Raw genomic sequence first — 21,075 nt, forward strand, 5'->3', positions numbered from 1 at the left:
CACCTGCCTCTGCCTCCTGACTGCTAGTACCCAAGGTGTGCACCACCACGCCTGGTAAAACTCACGTTCAACACGAAGGCTTTGGCGTCTCTCAACACGCAGACTCCCTGGCCCTGGAGGGAGTGTGGGGGGCAGCATGCCTTGAATTCACCCTTCCTCTGAGCCCCGCCTTCTGCATGCTCATGCAGGCACTACATCCCCACGTCACAGATGATGTTCTCGGTGATCGGAGAGTCCAGGAGGGCTGCTGGGACTTGGGTCGAATGCAGGAGGGTGTCTGATTCATGATAATGATCCCAACAGCCATAGGCACTGCAGAGAGAGGAAGCAGGCTGGTGAGGGGACAGAGCCCAGGGCCATCAGGTCAGAAAGCGCCCGAATGGCCCAGGTACCATGGTCTTCTAAAGCCTCCCAGGCAAGGCTCTGGTGGCACTGTGGTCAGGTTTGCTCCAGCCACGCACCCTTGATGGGCAATGGAGGGTGTCAGGCCCTGCTGCGCTGAGTCCTCCATTACTCTAAGGTGTCCTCTCTCCCATCAACAACTCACTGTCTTTGGCTTACTTTATCTTTTGCCTTTAATGTGGCCCACATCAAAGAGATCTACAAGAAAAAGACCCCAAAGAAACAAACCTGGGCCCTCAGGAAACCACCCTTTACCCAAGGAAGGCCACAGTGGGCATTCGGAATGCCTGCCCACAGCCAACCCTAAGTTTCTTGCTATAAATACTTGTGGGTTGAACGGTGCCCCCACCATCTGCTGAAGTACCTTCAGGCCTGACCTGTCGATGTGAACATGACCTTATCACAGTTTCTGTGGTACCAGGGATTGAACCTGCAGCCTGGCACAGGATAAGCATCTGTCCTCCACTGAGCCACACCCCAGTGAATACAACCACGTGCTAGAACAAGACTCTGCAGATGCCATGATGGACTGCAAGACGAGACCACCCTGGATGTCCCAGGTTCATCTACATGACCAGATGGCCTGGAGTGATGCGGCCACAAGCTAAGGGATGCTGGGGGTGGAGGTGGGGGTCCCAGAAGGACCATCCCACAGAGCCTTCAGATGGATGGAATGTAACCTGAACACACTCACTTTGGACCTTTGGTCTCTCAGACTGTAAGAGAACAGACCAGTATTTCTATAAGCAACAAATTTGTGACCCTCTGTGGCAGCACCAGGAAATTGCCATAATGCTCTAAGATGGTTTGGTCTAAGCAGTCAGATTTCCAACAATAAAATGCAGGGTATTTGTAACGCAGGTTCAAACCGTCAAGTTCTCCTTCCTAGCCGACTGCAATGTGGAAGGCATGCTTTACATCACTTTCCTTGTCTCTAACCCTGGAGAAGCACCCCAGGGCAAGAGCCTTGTTCAGGCTCACGGTCTGAGGGACTACAACCCACGGTGCTGGAGAAGGCTTCACTGGCGTGGCTCCATGGCTGCAGGACTTCGGGGCGGCCCACTCATGGTCCAAGAAGCAGAGGCAGGTCAGGAAGTGGAGCCTAGCTATGACTCTCCAGGCCCCTTTCTAGAGAGCTACTTCCTCCAGGTAGGCCTCACCTACGGAGACTCTGCAACCTCCCCAAACAGTACCACCAGCCGAGGACCAAGTTCAAACACACGAGTGTACTGGGGACATTTCTCATCCAAGCCATAATACCAAGCAAACCCCATACACCATGAAGGAACACCCGCCCTGACAGGCAAGTCTTTGGCATTTTTAGGTCTGGAAATACATTGCAGGGTCCAGAGAGCTGGCCCAGCAGTTAAGAACACTGGCTGCTCTTGCAGGGGATCTGGGTTCAGTTCCCAGAACCCACAGGGCAGCTCACAACAGTCTGCAACTCCAGTTCTAGGGGATCCAATGGCCTCTTCCAGCCTCTGTAGGCAGTGCATGCATGTGGGGCCCATACATACACACAGGCACACACTCATGCACATAAATATGGTTGTAATTTCAACCATCCAATCACCGGTGACCTCTAATCCCAGCGGCTGGGTGGTAGTGGGAGAGGCAGTCTATGGCAGGGGCTGGTCATTAACGCCCGGGTCCCCTATGGCTGGTCTCTGAATCTACAAAATTGGCTCAGAAAAAACAGTTCAGTTTGTGGGTGAGGGATGGGACGCTAGGTCAGCCCTGGTGCCTCTTGAGGGTGGGGGTTGGGCCAGCTGGGGAAGAGGTGAAGGGATGTTATTCCTCTGCTGCCTCAGTTTCCTCTACTGCCCACAGTTGCAAATAGTAAAACTTGGGCCTGTTCAGCAGGCTGTAAGCACGACAGAATGCCTGGGCTCTCACTTAGAAACGTTTCCCCTTTAAAATGCCAGGTCTAGGGGCTGAAGAGATGACTCAGTAGTTAAGGGCACTGGCTGCTCTTGCAGAGGACCCGGTTTTGATACTCAGCACCCACCTGGCAGCTAACTACTATCTGTAACTCCAGTTCTGGGGATCCGGCACCCTCTTCTGACCTCTGTGGGCATTATAGGACACAGGTGCACTTACACACATGCAGACAATACACTTGTACACATAAAATAAAAATAATAAATAAGTTTTTAGTGAGGGGGCAGTAGGGAGATTTGCCCTGCTGAGGACACTGGATCGTGTGGACCACGCCTGCCCCTCCTCATCCCCAAGCCTCTATTAAAGTGGTTTGACCACCCCCCAAAATAATAATAAATAAAACATATTTTTTTAAAAATGACAGGCCCAGGATGGGCATGGTGGTGCATACCTTTAGTCCCAGCACTTGGGAGACAGGCAGATCTCTGTGAGCTCAAGCCCAGCCTGGTCTACATAGTGAGTTCTGGGCTACCTGGGGCTATAGGAAGACCCTGTCACAAAAAAAAAAGAAAAAATGACAGGCCCAGATTTGGGGAAGACAGAGAGAGATGAACATGGAAACCCTGAGGGTGGGCTGGGGGTCCAGTGATGGTGCAAGTCTTTTATCGTTAACTTTTAAAAAATTTATTTATGTATATGAGCATATTACCTGCATGTATATAAGTGCACCCATGTCATGCAATACCTGCGGAAGTCAGATGAGGGCGACAGATTCCCCTGGAACTGGAGTTACAGCTGGTTGTTATCCACCATGTGAGTGCTGGGACTCAAACCCAGGTCCTCTGCAAGAGCAGCCAGAGCTCTTAACTACTGAGCTGTCTCTCCAGCCCCATCACTAACTTTTTTTGCTTTGTTTCTGAGGTAGCATCTCGCCAATCCCAGGCTGATCTTGAACTCTCTACATACCTCACGATGACTTCAAATTCCTGATCTTCCAGCCTGCACCTCCGGAGTGCTGGGATTACAGGCACGTGCCACTGTGCCCTGTGTACATGGTGCTGGGGATACAACCCAGGACTTCACGCATGCTAGGCAAGCGCTCTACCAACTGAGCTACAGCCGCAGTCCTGTTGTGGAGGTTTTTGTGGGGCAAAACAGCCAGGCCCATGGCAGGAAGCTATGAGATGCAGGTGACCGGATGTCCATACCTCAGGCAGTTAGGTGAGTGATTTGTTAAAGAGCAAGTCTAGTGAGGGCACAGACCCCATTGGATGGCCTGGGGGATGGAGCCTTGGTTGGAGTCAGGGTTCTATGGAGAGACATTAGCCTACCGAAGTAGATGAGCTTGGGCAGAGAGGAAGATGCCTTGGGACGAGGACAAAAGCAGAGCGCAGAAGAGTGTCTGCTTTCTTTGTCCAGAAAGCAGAGCAACGGAGGGAAAGGAACAAAGAGCAGAGACCCTTCTAGACCCACAGCTGTTTAGGAGCCGCAGAGACTGATGGAAAACTAGCAGAGCACAGAAGACAGCCATCAGCAAAAGCAGAAGCCAGTGTAGCCAGGAACAGACATACAAGGCAGGGCTGGAGAGAGGGCTCAGAGGTCACAAGCACTGGCTGCTCTTCCAGAGGACCGGTTCGGTTCCCAGCACCCACACAGTGGCTCACAACTGCCTGTAACTCCAAGTTCAGGGGCTCTGATGCCCTCTTGTTGCCTCCGCAGGCATTGCATGAGTATGATGCACTTACATACGTGCAGGCAAAATAGTCATTCACATAAAATAAAAATAAATAAAATCTTAAAGAAAAAAAATAGAAACACAGGAGGTGATGACTGAGCAAGAGACCAGAACAGAATCAAGGCACCACGTTCTTGAGTCTCACAGAAGGCAACCAGACTGCCTAAAGATACGGAGATTGTGGGACAAGACCCCTCTATGGCCAAGCACGAAAATCAGAACCTGAAGCCAGCAAGATGGCTCAGTGGGTAAAGGTGCCAAACACAATAGCCTGAGTTTGAGTCCCTGCACCAATACAGTAGAAGGAGGTAACTGACCTCCACATGTCCACAAAGGCATGTGCCCTGCCTACACACACACACACACACACACACACACACCCCAAAGATGGCACCTTCAAGGACACTTTTCAGCCTTTGGCTGAGACCAGGTGCCAAGCTGACCCTTCCAGGCAGCCTCATGTGTAAGGGGTGAGCAGACTTCCACAGGACCTCCTTATAAGATGCCATTCACAGTGACCTATTCCTTCCCCCCACCACAGTGCCATCGCCCTGGGGACCAGGTCTTAGCCCCCGCCTGTGCAAACCCAGCTCCTCTCTTCCCCCAGCGGGAAGCTTGGAGTTACCCAGCCTCCCCGGCCTGCCCTGACCCAGCAATCCCTGGTACTACCCGGGTCCGTTCTCAGTTGCTGACACCCCTAAATGGATTCACATTTCTTCTGTGCTCAGTAACAGCCCCTTCTTCCTGCCTTTTGACAACACTACCTGCTCACCCTGAGATGGATGCCAGTGTGCTTAAACTTTACCATATTTCCAGTTCTGGTCCAAGCCTGTATCTTGCGCCTCTGTCTTTGGCAATTTGAATGCCTGTAAGAAAGTGAGGAGGGGCAATTTCAGCAGCTGCGACATGCACAAAGGCAGGCAACACATGCTGCTGCAGATGAGGTTGGAGAGAGGCTCTGTGGTGTCCCCAGTCTACTCCAGTCTGTCTGTTAACAGCAGACGCTGGCATACACCTGTGACACTGGCACAACCTGTGCACACCTGCAGGAAACAAGAAACGAAAGGGCATTTGGGCGACCTTAACACAAAGGAGGGGCAGGTCACACCTTGGTATGTTCGATAAGAAGTTACCAAGACCAGGTGGAGGAAAAGTGCTGTAGACAGGTAAGGTGTACAACCAACCTCAGGGCTGTGCCAGCACGCAGCACCCATAGCAGGTTTAGATAGCGGCTGCCAACATGTAAGCAAAGCAAGCCAGGTAGCCTCTCTTCACCCCAGCAAGAAGATGCTGACGGTGAAACCGAGTTGATTACTACATTTAAAAAATGCTGGGTCTGGAGAGATGGGATTAAAGGCGTGCGAAGCTCAGCACAGAACAGCCCAAGGTGACACACCTATAGGTCCACCCAGGGCAGCCTCAGTTTGTGTTTAAATATGAACAGTTGCCATCAAAGGTGAGTGGATTATGAATGTCAACCCCACAGCAACACTCAGCAGCCAAGCTCTCCACTGAGTTGTCAGCTCATCCTTTACCCTCCTCTGTTAAGCACATGGCTTCTTCCAATGCCCACCCACGGGGGAGGTCCTCAAGGGACCCCAGGATCTCTGTTCTCTGTAGACACCCACACATCCCACTGAAACAAGAAAGGGCAGCTCTCCCCCAACCTCATCCCTGAGACCCTAGGGATGGATCAGAACAGTACATGCCCAACCAGGGAATCCTGCCCATCTCCACCTCCAAGCCAGGCTTTTCTCCATGCCTGCCTTGCCACCCCACATGACCCAGAAATCATAAAGTCTTCTTTACACCTGGAGGACCTGAATGCTTTCCAGGGCCAGGTCATTATTAATTCCCCCCCCCCACCTTTTTTTTTTTTTTTTTTTTGTCGTTTTGAAGCAGGTCTCCCTGTAGCCCCAGCTGTCCTGGAACTCACTCTGTAGACCAGGCTGGCCTTGAACGCACAGAGATCCGCCTGCCTCTGCCGCCCAAGTGCTGGGACTCCAGGCATGCGCCACCATGCCCGGCATTATCCGTTTTAAGCTGTTCCCACGCCCACCGCTGTGAGTTTCACTCCAGGGCAAAACCGTGTACCGGTCTTGACTAGCGGGATCAATGTGGACTTTCGCTCCCTCCTGTCCCCCGCCACCCCCAGACTCACTCTTTAAAATCCTTTGGAAATTGCCTTCAAAGTCCAGAGCCCACTGGTTGAGTGCGCAGGTGGCCACGGTCACCTTCCTGCCCATCCCTGCTGCAGGCCCCTGGGCGCGAGGCTGGACGGAGGGTGCTGGTGCAGGTGTCCCCCAAAGATATGGGTGCAGACGCCTCCAAAATGAGGAATGTAGGTGCCCCCCAAAGTGCTGGGCGCAGGCGCTCCCCAAAATGTGGGGTGCAGGCGACCCCAAGCGGGACCGCCCAGCCCTGTGCCTGCCCCAGGCGCCCTTCCGGGTCACTTAGTTCCGACTCCTCCCCTTCTGTTCGCGCACAGCTCCTCCCTCACCCCGCCCACTCGATGAGTGACAGGCCGACCTGTCCAGCCCCCGGCTCTGCGCCTGCACTTCAAGGAGGCTGGCGGCTCCTCCCAGGCAGGGTCTCCGGCGCAGACAGGCGGTGCCTGCTTTGCACGTCACTTCTCCAAGGCCACGGCTCCGATATGGTGAGCCTCCCACGTGCACCTGTCGGCCCACGGGGACCGCGACCAAGGTCGCAAGGCCTGGACAACCCCCCTCCCCTGGCCCACAGCACTCTGGAGGCCGTGTGCACCGCCTTGAATCCTTCCTCATCCCCGGAGCCTGGGGTAACTCCGGCAAGGCAGAGCGCGGTCCTGCATCTTGCAAACTGCTCCAACTACACTTTAAATTTAAATATATATATACTTATTACTTCTATTTATGTGTATGAATGTATGCCAGCATGTGTGTAAGTGCAGCCGTGTCGTGTAGTGCAGTGTCCCCGGAGGTCAGAAGAGGGCGTCGGATCCCCTGGAACTGCAGTTACGGATGGTTGTCAGCCATGTGGGTGCTGGGAACTGAACCAGGGTCCTCTGCAAGAGCAGTCAGTGCTTTTTAACCGCTGAACCGTCTCTCCAGCCCACACTTTAAAATTGTTATTACAATTTTATTTTTGTGAGTTTGGGGGTTTGTGTGCCTCGGTGTACAGGTGAAGGTCAAAGCTGTCAGAGGACAGCTCGCAGGAGTCGGTTCTCTCCTTCCACCATGTGGGTCCTGAGGCCAGGTCATCAAATTTGGCAGCAAGTGGCTACCTGCTGGAGCGGTTGTTCATTCCCCACTTTTCACACGGAGTCTTCCGTCCACCTGGAGGACCATTGTCTGCTCTTCCATGTGGAGGGGTCCCTGCCTTGCCATTTATGTGGGATCACCCTACCCTGGTCTCAAGATGAGCATTTGTTTGCACGTTTTACCGTTTTTTCCATTTATAAAGTCATGTTGCTCAAGACAGGCAAGTCACAAACTCCAAAAAAGCAAGCAGACTATCTCTGTTTCATGTATTCAATCCCAGCACCTTTCCCTTGGGGCAGCTTCATCCCAGTGTCCAAATGGTCTGCTCTTTGCTTAAACCCAGGGCTCCAGGTCCCTGCCCTCCTCTCTCAGACCCAGGGGTCCAGACCCCAGCCTCCTCCCTCAGGCCCAGGGTTCTAGATCCCAGCCCTCCTCTCTCAGGCCCAGTCCAGGTTCCTGCCCTCCCCCCTCAGACCCAAGGGCCCAGACCCTAGCCTCCTCCCTCGGACCCAGGGCTCTAGGTCCCCGCTCTCTTCCCTCAGACCCAGGGCTCCAGGCTCCAGCCCTCCTCCCTCAGACCCAGGGGTCCAGATTCTAGACTTTTCCTGCAGACCCAGGTACCCAGGCCCCAGCCCTCCTCCCTCAGACCAAGGTGTCTAAACCTCAGTCTTTTCCTTTAGACCCAGCTGTTCAGGCCCCAATACTCCTCCCTCAGGCCCAGGGTTCTAGACCCCATCCCTCTTCCTTCAGAACTAGGTATCCAGGCCCTGTCCCTCCTCCCTCAGATAAGAACCAATCCAGACCTGAGTCAGAGCAGATCTTTCTGGCTATCTCAGGAGAGAAGGAAGTTCTTAGAATGCAATCTTGATGGATGGCCCACAGCCTCTGCTGGACACTTAAAGGAAGGGCCTGTCACTGCACACATCAGTCTTTGGCAGCTCAGAAGCAACTCTCGGGGGCCTGGGAGCCATTCTCAAAGAAGAGGAAGACCTGTATCTCCATGGGAGGCCAGAACCCCACTGGTAGTTTCCAGTCAGCAGCCCCACTGACTAGATTGTTAGTAGAACTCATCTTTCTTTTCTCTTCTTCTCTGACTCTAACCCCCGTGGTCCCTCTGTGAATTGCTTGGAGCTGACTTTAAGTGTGATAAATTCTGGACGTCACATACCTGTTAGCTCTGCTGTAGACAACGCATGTGGGGAATGATAGAGGTTGCTAGGTTACTGTGCTGGATAGCTTTAGTGTCAACTTGATGTACCTGGGTTGAGGGAGCCTCAATGGGGAATTGCCTCCATTGGACTGGCCTGTGGCCATGTCTGTGGGGCATCTTCTTGATTGTTGAGTGATGTGGGCGGGCCAGCCCACTGTGGGTGGTGCCACCCCTGGGCAGGTGGGCCTGTACTGCATAAGAAAGCAGGTTGAGCAGGGGCCAGGGGATCAAGCCAGTACTTTCCTCCATGGCCTGTGCTCCAGCTTCTGCCTCCAGGTTCCTGCCCTGAGTTCCTACCTTGGGCTCCCTGATGAACTGTGATCTGGGAGATATAAGATAAAACAAACCCTTTCCTCCCCAAGTTGGTATTGGTCAGAGTGTTTTGTCATAGCAATGGAGAAACAAACTAGGAAGGTTACTTTCAGAGACTTGAAGGCCAGTTATCAAAAACATTAGCTCTTGGGCTTGGGAGATGGCTCTGTTGGTAAATGTTTGCTTTGTAAGCAAGAAGGTGTGAATTCCATCCCCAGAGCCCAAGTCAAAAAAGACGACCTAGCTGGGCAAGGTGGAGCACACCTTTAGTCCCAGCACTTGGGAGGCAGAGGCAGATGGATTTCTGTAAGATCTAGGCCAACATGGTCTAGATAGTGAGTTCCAGGCCACTGGGCAAAAGGGAGACCCTGTCTCAAAAAACAAAAACAAAGGGCATAATGGCACCTGTATTATGGGAGGCAGAGGCAGCTAGATCCTGGGGTGAGCTGGCATTCAGCCCAGTCTGCTTGGCTCAAATTCCAGGCCAGTGAGAAACTCACAAAGAAACAACAAAGCAAAACAAACAAAAACAGATTGCCAGGCCTGGTGTCACAAGCCTTTAATCCTAGCCCTTGGGAGGCAGGAGCAGGCAGAGCTCTGTGAGATCTAGGCCAGCTGAGGCTACAGGGAGACCCTGTCTCAAAAACAAACAAACAAACAAAAACAGGTGGACAGTGCCTGAGGAATGACACCTGAGGTTGTCTTCTAGCCCCCACATGCATGTGCACACACACACACACACACACACACACACACACACAAACACATACACAAAGACACATAGACACAGACACATGCACACATACGCAAATAAAGACACACACACACAGGTGCACACACACAGACACAGTCACAAAGACACATACACATAGACACACATGCACACAGAAACACACACAGACACATACATATAGACACATTTGTGCACACAGACAAAAAGACACAGACATACATGCACACACACAGACAGACACATAGACATAGACACATACATATGCACACATACACAAATACAGACAGACACAGACATATACAGGTGCACACACACAGACACAGTCACAAAGACACATACACATAGACACACATACACACAGAGACACACACAGATGCACACACAAACACATACATAGACACATTTGTGCACACAGACAAAAAGACATATAGACACACATGTGCACACACACAGATACAAAGACACATAGACATAGACACACACATATGCACACATAACACAAATACAGACAGACACAGACACACACACAGGTACACACACAGACACAGACAGAGTCACAAAAACACATATACATAGACACACATGCACACAGAGACACACAGGTGCACACACAGACACACATATAGACATACATTTGTGCAGACAAAAAGACACATATAGACACACATATGCACACACACGTGTGCACAGAGACAGACACATAGATACACACAGTCACAAAGACACATACACATAGACACACATATTTGCACACACACACATACACATACACACTGACGAGAGGTCCAGTAGGTGACCTCTTGATGTTAGGAGGCCCAAACCTCCCCCTCAGCTAACACAGCTGTTTCATGAGCACGTGTCCCATCAGAGCCATGTGCTTTATTATGCACACACGGGCACCAGTGAGTTCACTTGCAGGTACCTTTTCCCACACCTTACACTACCCTACTTCCTTGCCATAAATATTCCCAAACCCTGCCCTCTGGGAAGTGGATTCAAGATTTGAGTTTCCCATCTCCGCACATGGCCATCTTGCAAAACTCCTTGCAAAACTTGTTTCAGAGAGTGGCACACTGCATGGCACACAGCATGGGCCTAGTCCAGGAAGAAGGAGGCATGTCACTCAAAATTGGTCAGTGATTCCAGTGAGAGTCCCTGTCTCAGAATAACAGCAATATGGGAAGGCGTCTGATGTGAACTTACAGCTGCCACAGACCCGTGCGCAGGCAAGTACATATATGTCCATGTGCATACACACAGTCACAGACACACACATGGAACCAGTTTGAAAGGGCTCCATCAGCCAAATATGGGACCTCAAAAGAGAGATGGCTCTGGGTAAAGGGCTCATTTCACAAGCCTGGCAAACAGATTTCAATCCCTGGAACTCACAGAAAGGCAGAAGGAGAGAGCCAACTCCGGGCTGGATTAGAGAGAGGAGAAGGCCACGTGAAGCCACTCCACCGGGGTGCGGGGGGAGGTCTGCAGGGTTCTGCCCTGGGCCTTCCGCGGTGATCTAGATGGCTTTCGCTGGCTCAGGTGGAAATGCCTGGCCCACCCTTGCTGCACACCCCACTGGAAGCGCCACGCCCGGTTCGGCGGCCCCTTCTCTACCCCCTTTTTCTCACCACCTAGTCACCCATCACGTGTTTACCGAGTTACCCCCACCACACACACACACACCTGGAACTCTTGCCTTGCACGCACTGTGAAACCCGGTGCCGGGAGGGAAACCGAGACTGGGAGGCCCCGCCCTCCGGCTGCCCAGGAGGCCTCAGTGCAGGGTCCGGGCGCCCCGAGTCCTTGCCCCCGCCCCGCAAACCCGGTGCCCACGCCCCAGTGTCCTCAGGGCGCCGGGTTGCCGCGACCCCCCGTGGGCGTGGCCAGGGGCGTGGCCAGCGCTGCCGTCCCTCTCGCGCCCACAGCCTAGTAGTGGCGCGAATGGTGGGCCCGGAGTCAGCTCACCCCCTCGGCCAATCGCACGGCGCGGCGCACGGAGCCCGCCTCCGATTGGCCGTATACGCCACACGTCACTGCGGTTTGGGGGCGGAGCTCCGTTGCCGGGCTGGTTTTAGGCCCGAAGCGCGAGTCTTACCACGCAGAGGCGGTCCGCAGCTGAGGAGGATGGGTCTGCAGGTCAGGGGACGTATACAGATGGGGAAGCGTCTGTGCAGATGTGGGGGATGTGTGTGCAGATTGGGGGGACGTGTGTGCACGTGGGGCAGTGTGTGTGTGCACATGGGGGTGATGCGCGTGCAGATGGGGCCGTGTGCACATGGGGCAGTGTGTGTGCAGATTGGAGGGCAAGTGTACAGGAGAGGGAGATGGGGCACTGTGTGCAGATGTGGGTGATGTAAGTGCAGATGTGGGGTGGTGGGCGTGCAGATGGGGCCATGTGTGTGCAGATTCGGGGGACAAGGAGGCATGTCACTCAAAATTAGGAGCCCCTTGGTCAGTGACTCCAGTGAGAGTCCCTGTCTCAGAATAACAGCAATATGGGAAGGCGTCTGATGTGAACTTACAGCTGCCACAGACCCATGCGCAGGCAAGTACATATATGTCCATGTGCATACACACAGTGTGACATGTGACACAGACACACAGTCACAGACACACACATGGAACCATTTTGAAAGGGATCCATCAGCCAAATATGGGACCTCAAAGGAGAGATGACTCTGGGTAAAGGGCTCATTTCACAAGCCTGGCAAACAGACTTCAATCCCTGGAACTCACAGAAAGGCAGAAGGAGAGCGCCAACTCCGGGCTGGATTAGAGGAGAAGGCCACCTGAAGCCACTCCACCGGGGTGCGGGGGGAGGTCTGCAGGGTTCTGCCCTGGGCCTTCCGCGGTGATCTAGATGCCTTTCCCTGGCTCAGTTGGAAATGCCTGGCCCACCCTTGCTGCACACCCCACTGGAAGCGCCACGCCCGGTTCCGTGGCCCCTTCTCTACCCCCTTTTTCTCACCACCCAGTCACCGATCACGTGTTTACCGAGTTACCCCCCCCCACACACACCTGGAATTCTGCCTTGCACGCACTGTGAAACCCGGTGCTGGGAGGGAAACCGAGGCTGGGAGGCCCCCGCCCTCCGGCTGCCCAGGAGGCCTCAGTGCAGGGTCCGGGCGCCCCGAGTCCTTGCCCCCGCCCCGCAAACCCGGTGCCCACGCCCCAGTGTCCTCAGGGCGCCGGGTTGCCGCGACCCCCCGTGGGCGTGGCCAGGGGCGTGGCCAGCGCTGCCGTCCCTCTCGCGCCCACAGCCTAGTAGTGGCGCGAATGGTGGGCCCGGAGTCAGCTCACCCCCTCAGCCAATCGCACGGCGCGGCGCACGGAGCCCGCCTCCGATTGGCCGTCTACGCCACACGTCACTGCGGTTTGGGGGCGGAGCTCCGTTGCCGGGCTGGTTTTAGGCCCGAAGCGCGAGTCTTACCACGCAGAGGCGGTCCGCAGCTGAGGAGGATGGGTCTGCAGGTCAGGGGACGTATACAGATGGGGAAGCGTCTGTGCAGATGTGGGGGATGTGTGTGCAGATTGGGGGGACGTGTGTGCACGTGGGGCAGTGTGTGTGTGCACATGGGGGTGATGCGCGTGCAGATGGGGCCGTGTGCACATGGGGCAGTGTGTGTGCAGATTGGAGGGCAAGTGTACAGGAGAGGGAGATGGGGCACTGTGTGCAGATGTGGGTGATGTAAGTGCAGATGTGGGGTGGTGGGCGTGCAGATGGGGCCATGTGTGTGCAGATTCGGGGGACAAATGTACGGGAGGGGAACGTGTGCAGACTTGAGGGGAGTGTGTGTGTGCGCAGGGGAAGGGGCTGTGGGGGGAGATATGTGCTTAGGAGAGGGCACCTGTGGACTGGGTTGAGGGGTTGCTTGCTCAGATGGCCGATGCACCTGGGAGCAGGTACCGAGGAGGACCTCAGCCTAGCTTGGGCCTGTGGTGGGAGACCGAGGGAGCCATCCCAGTGGGATGGGATCTGCGGGTGCTCAGGTGAGCAGGGGCAGGTGTATCCACGACCCTTGGCTCACTCTGTTACCCCAGGGCACACACAACCTGGTGAATCGCTTTTCATTAGAATTTGGGGTCGGTCTACTTATTCTCCCAGGAGATCGTGGATTGGCCAACTAGAGTGAGTCCTGGGAAGCTCAAGGCACAGGGAGGGAGGTGGGGTGGTGTGGTCTCAAGGCTGTGGAGAAGCCAGCCCCCTCAAAACCAGCGTGGCTTTCAGAGTGAGAGATGAAACAACCAGACCGCACTGATTCTTGGATACAGTCGTCTGAGAAACTGTTGCTTAAAACCAAAACCAGCGTGGCAGACGGAAATAGGTGGGTTTGGAACACCGGGAAGAGGTGTTCTGGGTGGGACCAGGTGGAGCCCAATTGCCAAAGAATTTGGTAAAAACCAGGTTTGGGAAAGGTCAGTGGATGTGTGTAGGCAATTATCTATGGAGCAGCCTGGAGAATATCATGATGCCAGGAGCTGGATTAGAGAGAGGAGAAGGATTTTATTTCCCCACGTGTGATATGTTTTAGAACTTCTGAAGAGCAGAAATCCCGTAGCTTTGGTTAAAACCTGAGAACCAAGAATTGGGGGTCTCAGGCCACTCCCTTCCATGTAGGGTTTATGCTTTCCAGATAAGCCAGCACTGCCCCCCTCCCAAACCCTCAGGGTCAGACCAGAGTTCCATGCACAGAGGGTAGTACTCTGGGCCTCCCTGCACTTAGAGAAGGGAGCTTTGCAAACACATGGTGGTCATTTGTCTTAGGGAGGGGTGCAGATATACAAGCTCCAGGTGAACCCAAGGATCACCCCATAAGCTAGCCTCACCATACCTTGAGGGTGGGGGGCACAAATGAATTCACTGAGGCCTGTGGGGCCAAGTGTATTGTTTAATAATACAAAAGAAGGGAACGAAAACCCATATTTCTAACACTGTCGGAGTGGAGCTTGCTAACTAGTCTTTTAAGCAGTTAGGGCTGGGCCCTGCTGTAGAGGGCAGGGCTGTCACTGTGGGGTTCCAAAGCTTTTGATTTCTTTGTGGATTGCCATTTGGTGTCTCATGATTTTACGTGTATAGAGGGTGTTACGGGAAGTTGGACATTTGCCTGTTGACCTGGTCCACTTGAGTATTTTTCCCAGGATGGACTCCCACTGGCACACACAGGATCTATGTGAGGGTCTCTGTAAGGGGCTTCCCATTCCCAGAATGTCCTACTGTCTCATCTTAAATTTCAGTACCATGCCTGAGACTAACAATCTCCAAATTGGATGCCCTAACTGCTTCTGGAATGTTGCAACTACATCCTGTGTGGAAGGTCCTTAGAACTCAGTACTCAGAGTTAATGGTCATCTTACTCCACAGCCTCCTGGTGTGTCACCAAAGTGGAGCTCCAGACCCAGTCCTGTCTCCATAGGCCTCAGTCTTCTCAGCAGTCAAGAGGCTGCCCTGCCCCACTTTCCTCTCCCCATTGTCCTTGTCTGTAAAATGGGTGGGTGGAACAGTGCTCACTCTTCAGGTGGGCTAGGCACCTGGCAGGTTCTGAATAAACAGTTGCTGTTGGTGACAAGTAGCATCATCCAGTGCTGGCACCCTCAGTAGCCGGTGTCCTAATACCTTGCAACTTCCCCAGTCAGGGCGTGGAGGCCGATTCCCTTCCGATGAGTGACAGTGGCTGTGGCCTCTGGGACCTGGTGGTATCTTAAACCCTCCAAGGCCAAGTCTGACTTAGGCCTTGTGTGTGGAAACAGTGTTCACTGTTCTCAGTAAACACTTACTGCCTTGAGGTGTCTGCTGATTGGGCGGCTGCTTCTGCCTGTTTCACTAAATGAGCCTTTGCCCACCCCCTGGTGCTATGGTCACGTGAGGGTGAGGCCTTGAGCCCTTGGTGTCAAGGTCTTCCGTGCTCTGGACTCTGAGAATGAAGGAGCTGAGGCAGCGTCAACAGTAGCTTCGGGTCACACTGAATTTTTGGTCCCATCATTAGGGCCATGTCAGCAGCGGGAGTGGGCCTACCCCAAACCTGCAGCTTCTGATGGACCATTGGGCCACATCTGCCTTACTGGAGTGCTGGGTGCCTCCTAGGTGCCAGGTCACTAAACCCTCAAGATTCCAAATGCTGCTGCTGTGGGCTGAGTTCCTTGGGCTCTCTTGGGGGCAGAGTCTCATTAGCTGTGTCTTATAGGACTTCCTAGGTTAGTCCAGGGGTCCAGGTGGGCTGCCCGTGCTTTCTGTCTTGTTCCTTGGCTCAAGTGTGTGGTAAGCAAATTCTAGTTTTGAGTTCCAGGCAGAAGGGGACGTGGGATAAGAGGTCTTACTCAGCTTTGAGCTAAGTCAGCAAGAGGTAGGAAGGCTGGGGGGTCTAGCTTAGTTGGTAGGGTAATTGCCTCCCATCCATGAACCCCTGAATTTGATCCCTTAAAAAAGGAGGGTGAAATGATGGCTCAGTGGGTAAAAGTGCTTTTTGTGAGGCTTGACCACTTGAATTGGATTCCTGGGACCCACACGGTGGAAGGAGAGAACCAGCTCCTGCAGGCTGTCCTCTGACCCCCATGCACATGCCCCCCCTAATCAACCAACCAGTCGATCAATGAATGAAATAATTTAAGCATGCAGGAGGAAGCGGGAAGGGTTGGTGTGGGTGATGCAGAAGCAGAGTTTCTGAGGCATCACGGGCAGGCAAGACTGCTGGGTTTTACTGTGACTGGAACCTCACCAGGAGTGACCAAGTGGAGCATCACAGTGCCGAACCTGAGGAGAGCTAGACAGGATCGGGTCTCAAAGGGGCCCACGTCTCAGGATAGCCCTAGGAACCTCTCGTAGCAGTGTAGTCTGGGACCAGAGGTGAAGTGGATTTTCAGTGAATTGAAAGGAAGTTTCTCAAAGGAAAGAGAAGACTGTTATGTAAGATTGCCTGGAAAGGAAACTCAGGAGGAGAGAGATGGCTTTTTTCAGGATCCATTGACATTCAGGGATGTGTCCATAGACTTCTCTCAGGAAGAGTGGGAATGCCTAGACTCTGCTCAGAGGGCTTTGTACAAGGAGGTGATGTTGGAGAACTACAGCAGTCTGGTGTCTGTAGGTCTTGCTGTGTGTCAGCCTGTTCTGGTCTCCTGTCTGGAGCAAAGCAAAGAGCCCTGGAATGTGAAGAGAGGGGAGGCTGTAGCCAAGCAGAACTCAACTCTTAGATGACATCAGACAAGGAATAATGCATAGAAACCCTACAAATGTGAAGAATGTGATAAGTCTTTTAGTCAAATGTTGAGTCTTAGAATACATCAGGCAATGCATGCTGGAGAGAAACCCTACACATGTGAAGAATGTGGCAAGTCCTTTACCCAGGCCTCACATCTTAAAAGGCATAAAAATATACTGGACAGAAACCCTACAGATATGAAGAATGTGGCAAGTCCTTTAGTCAGATGTCATATATTAGACAACATCAGTGAATTCATACTATAGAAAATGCCTACAGATGTGAAGAATGTGACAAGGCTTTTGCTCATACGTCAACATTTTGGTCACATCAGCGAATACATCTGGAGAGAGACCCTACAAATATAAAGAATGTGCCAAGTCCTTTAATCAAGGAATGTGAACCAGGTAGTAAATGGCACAAATTCAGCACTAAGGTTCAGTCATCACCCAGAAGTCATTATCTGAGTTATAAAATGTTGTAAACTGTTTTATAACCTACACATTCCATTTCTTTCTGAACTGTGTAGTCTTGATCCTGCCTGGCTTTGATAAGAAAAAGGTAGCTCTTTATTGCTACAGGGACAATAAACTATACATGAGTCGGAGACCGACAAGGGTCATCCTTCTTTCCTGGCACCTGAACAAGTGAACAGTTACTATGGAAATTGCTTTGGCACCTTAACCCTAAATCCCATCTCAAACCTTCTTACTTGAATATTGTAGTTTCACATGATTGTTTTGATACCACAACTCCTCTATATGTTGTATATATGTGATCTATAATAGTAAAATTCCTTCATTCAGAAATAATAATAAAAAAAATGGGCGTGCGGCATACACCTGTCATCTCAGTACTTAGGTATGATGAAGGTGAGAGGATCAGGAAAACTTATTCTTGTTGACATAGCAAGTTTGAGGCCAGTCTGGGCTGCATGAGGCTCATCTCAAGAAAGGGAGAAAGGAAAAGATAGGAACCTGCCACCTCCCCTCTGTGTGCTGGGGGCCACCCATCAAGGCCACAGGCTTTTGGAACCAACCAGCCACGTAGAAGCATGTTCCTTTGCAGACTAAGGTTTCACCTCAGGCATCGCACCCACACTGTCCCTTGCCTCATCTACAGCCATGTAGCTTCCATGCTACATGCTTCTCTGCCCTCTTCCTATAATTTCATTATCCTGTCTTCTTGAGTCTGGTGGGTGTTTTCCTGCTTGCTGTGTAGCTGTGTATGCTGGTGGCTTCACGCGTCCCAGAACTGGTCCCTCACCTTCAGGTCTGTCTAGCTCAGGAAAGCCTTGGTTCCATAGACCTCTGAGTCCAGTGGATTAATTTACTATGGGGTACCGATCTCCTTTAGATTTCTTTCTTTTTTTTTTTTTTTCTTTCAGTCTTTTTGAGACAGGGTCTCCCTCTAGCCCCAGCTGTCCTGGAACTCACTGTGTAGACCAGGCTGGCCTTGAACTCACAGAGATCCGCCTGCCTCTGCCTCCTGATTGCTGGAATTAAAGGCATGCGCCACCACACCCAGCTTAGATTTCTTTTATAATAGTGACCACCACATACCCTTAGGGATGGAGACTTTCATGCTATGGGGTGCTCAGGATGGTCTCCAGGTCTGGTGAGTCCCCATGGAGCCTGGTTCCCGGGCTGGTCTCTGTGATGTTCCAGGGTGGCTGACAGCACCAAGAAGCCCTGGGGGGTTTCCATGTACAGGTACAGCCATCAGCATCCATAGAGAACCTGGCACATCTGCCTGTGACCCCTCTCTGAAAACATTAATGCCCCCACCCAGTGCAGCCCTTTGTGACCCTTGCCCCCACAGCAGGCTGTGGAGGTCCATGCCAACCTGACTCAGCTACCTCCAGATGGGCCCTCCCGAGTCCACATCCCGAGCCCTGAGCTGGCCCTGATTCCAGCAGTGACCTTGACTCCTGTGGTTAGGCTTTTCCACCTGTTGTCAGTTCCCTGGTGACTTTGGTGCCTTTGTGGCCTCTGCAGGGTGGTGTTCCACTTGTGGACAGGGATCCAGCAGGCCTTTTGGGGACTCCGAGCCTGGACATTTTCAAGAGCCAGTTCTAAGCAGGAAAACTTCATTCTGCTTTGAAACCACTGCCCAAAGGTCAAAGGTGAGTATTGCTCACAGCACCCTTGAGTGAGGCCACAGGCAGTGACTCTGCTGCTTTTCAAAACTAAGAGCAAGTCAGGGCCCTGGCCACGTGTCGGCTGCTCTGTGAGTCTGAGAAGCTACGCAGAGCCCGGCCTTCCCTCAGCCCAGATGCCTGGTGCAAGGCTCTGACTTAGGTGTTTTCCCAGAATTCGGTGTCCGACAGAAGGAGGACTGGATGTATGACTTCCAAATAAAGTTAAGGTACTGCTAATTTTTTTCAGTCTCATGTAACCTAGGCTGGCCTTGAACTCCTGCCTCCACCTCCGAAGTGCACCACTGTGTCCCGTTTTACACTGTGCTGGGGCACAGTCCTGGGCTTTGTGCATGCTAAGCAAGCCCTCTACCAGCTGAGCTGCGGCCCCAGCCACACTTGTTATTTATTTATTTTTTTAAATGGATTTTTTTTTTTTTTTGTCTTTTTGAGACAGGGTCTCTCTGTAGCTCCAGCTGGCCTGGAACTCTCTATGTAGACCAGGCTGGCCTCGAACTCACAAAGATCCTCCTGCCTCTGCCTCCCAAGTGCTGGGATTAGAGGCATGCGCCACAACACCCAGCTTTAAACAGATTTTTAAAAAATATTTTATTATTTTTATTTTATGTGTATGCATGTATTGCCTACATATATGTAAGTGCACCCATGTCATGCAATGCCCACAAAGGTCAGAAGAGGGCATCAGATACCCTGGAACTGGAGTTACTGACAGTTGTTAGCTGCCATGTGGTGCTGGGACATGAACCTGAGTCTTGTGTGCTGGGAATCGAACCCGGGTCTTCTGCAAGAACAGTCAGTGTTCTTAACTGCTGAGCCAAGTCTCCAGCCCCTTGTTATTATTTTTATATCATTTTATTTATTTATTTGCTATGGCGTAGCAGTGGAGGTCAGAGGACAACTTTCAGGAATTCCTCCTCCATGTGGGTCCTGAGGATTGAACTCAGGTTGTCCACCTTAGCAGCAAGCACCTTCACCCACAGAGCCGTGCTGCCCTTGTCTCTTCTTGATCTCTAGAAGGTACATGTTCTCACCAGGCACAGTGGCTTACAGCTATAATCCTGGCAATTGCGGGGCTGAGGCAAGATTGCTGTGAGTTCCAGGCCAGCCTAGGCCAGGGGATGAGACCCTGTCTCCAAAAGGAAAAATATGCATGTACTCTTAGCAGTCCCAGGGCTTGGCTCCGAGCTTCCCTACTCACTGGCTTTTGCAATCATCTGGCTTGTTAGATTATCAGAAGGTAATGTTGGTGCTGAGCTCTATCTCCTTGGAGCTTATCTGTGAGTCAGCTTCCCATAAGCAGGTGGGCATGCGGCTTCCAGCTTACTGTGGTTAATGTGAGGACTCAAGATGGACAAGAGAGGTGAAGGCTGGTAAATTTTACTGGAGTGAAGACTTCTCAGAAGCAGATCTCTTTCCTTTTTCTCCTTTCCCTCTGTTCGTGTGTGGGATGTGTGTGCATACGTGTGTGTAGCAGGTGCATGTATGTGCATTCATGTGGAGACCTGAGGTTTATGTCAAGAATCTTCCTCATTTGTTCTCTGTCTCCTTCTGGGAGGCAGGGTCGCTCAGTCAAACCCTGAGCTCTCTGATACAGCTGGAGTCACTAGCTAGCTTGCTCTGGGGATCACGTCTTCATCTTGCTGGGTTGGAATAGCCAGCTGGCCACTGCCCCATTTACATGGGTTCTGGGGTCCGAATGCTGGTCCTCTTCCTTGGGCAATAAGTTCTTCAACCTCTGAGCCAACCCTATGGCCTGAGGCAGCTGGTTATTTGGGGGGGGCGTGACTCTATAAACTTGGGACCCCCAGAGCCAGGCTTTGGGTGTGATGTGTTGGAGTTGCACAGAGTGGCCTGGCCCACTGAAAGCATGCCTCCAGCCTTCACGGAGCAGTCACAGCATAAGCCTCCCGGTGGGTTGAACAGCTGCAGCTGAACTTCTTGGGTCTCCTAACAAAATGCCTTTTACCACTAAAATAATCAGGATGTCCACTTTTATTTTTATCTTATGTGTATGAGTGTATTGCCTGCATGTATGTAAGTGCACCTATGCATGCAATACCCACAGAGGCCAGAAGAGGGTGTTGGGTCCCCTGGAACTGGAGTTATGAATGGTTGTTAGCTGCCATATGGGTGCTGGGAACCAGACCCAGGTCCTCTGCAAGAGCAGCCAGTGCTCTTAACTGCTGAGCCATCTCTTCAGCCCTGCTTTTTT

General features: G+C 52.4%; 2 protein-coding genes across 9 annotated transcripts in view; one reads left to right on the forward strand and one right to left on the reverse strand.

Moving 5' to 3' along the window:
- The window catches only part of Nadsyn1 (NAD synthetase 1), a gene marked incomplete in the record, with an annotated part of 41,976 nt that extends 35,492 nt beyond the window's left edge, over window positions 1-6,484 (reverse strand). The window contains 2 exon segments of the mRNA XM_029567285.1: window positions 4,824-4,884; window positions 6,180-6,484. Coding sequence (XP_029423145.1) covers window positions 4,824-4,884; window positions 6,180-6,264 — 146 coding nt within the window.
- Window positions 6,485-11,621: 5,137 nt separating this feature from the next.
- Window positions 11,622-21,075, forward strand: part of LOC103740337 (7-dehydrocholesterol reductase-like) — a 15,520-nt gene continuing 6,066 nt past the window's right edge. Inside the window, exons 1-4 of one of the 8 annotated variants that reach the window (XM_029567280.1) lie at window positions 12,962-12,983; window positions 13,554-13,641; window positions 13,729-13,837; window positions 18,703-18,830. The gene's annotated coding sequence lies outside the window, so the exon portion shown is untranslated. Of the gene's footprint in view, window positions 11,649-12,893; window positions 12,984-13,415; window positions 13,503-13,553; window positions 13,642-13,728; window positions 13,838-18,702; window positions 18,831-21,075 lie in introns of those variants that run through there. The other 7 variants (XM_029567277.1, XM_029567281.1, XM_029567278.1 and 4 more) reach the window with 7 other exon arrangements.

This window comes from Nannospalax galili, unplaced genomic scaffold (assembly GCF_000622305.1).
Source record: "Nannospalax galili isolate Female #2095 unplaced genomic scaffold, S.galili_v1.0 scaffold1261, whole genome shotgun sequence".
NCBI classification, from domain to species: Eukaryota; Metazoa; Chordata; class Mammalia; order Rodentia; family Spalacidae; genus Nannospalax; species Nannospalax galili.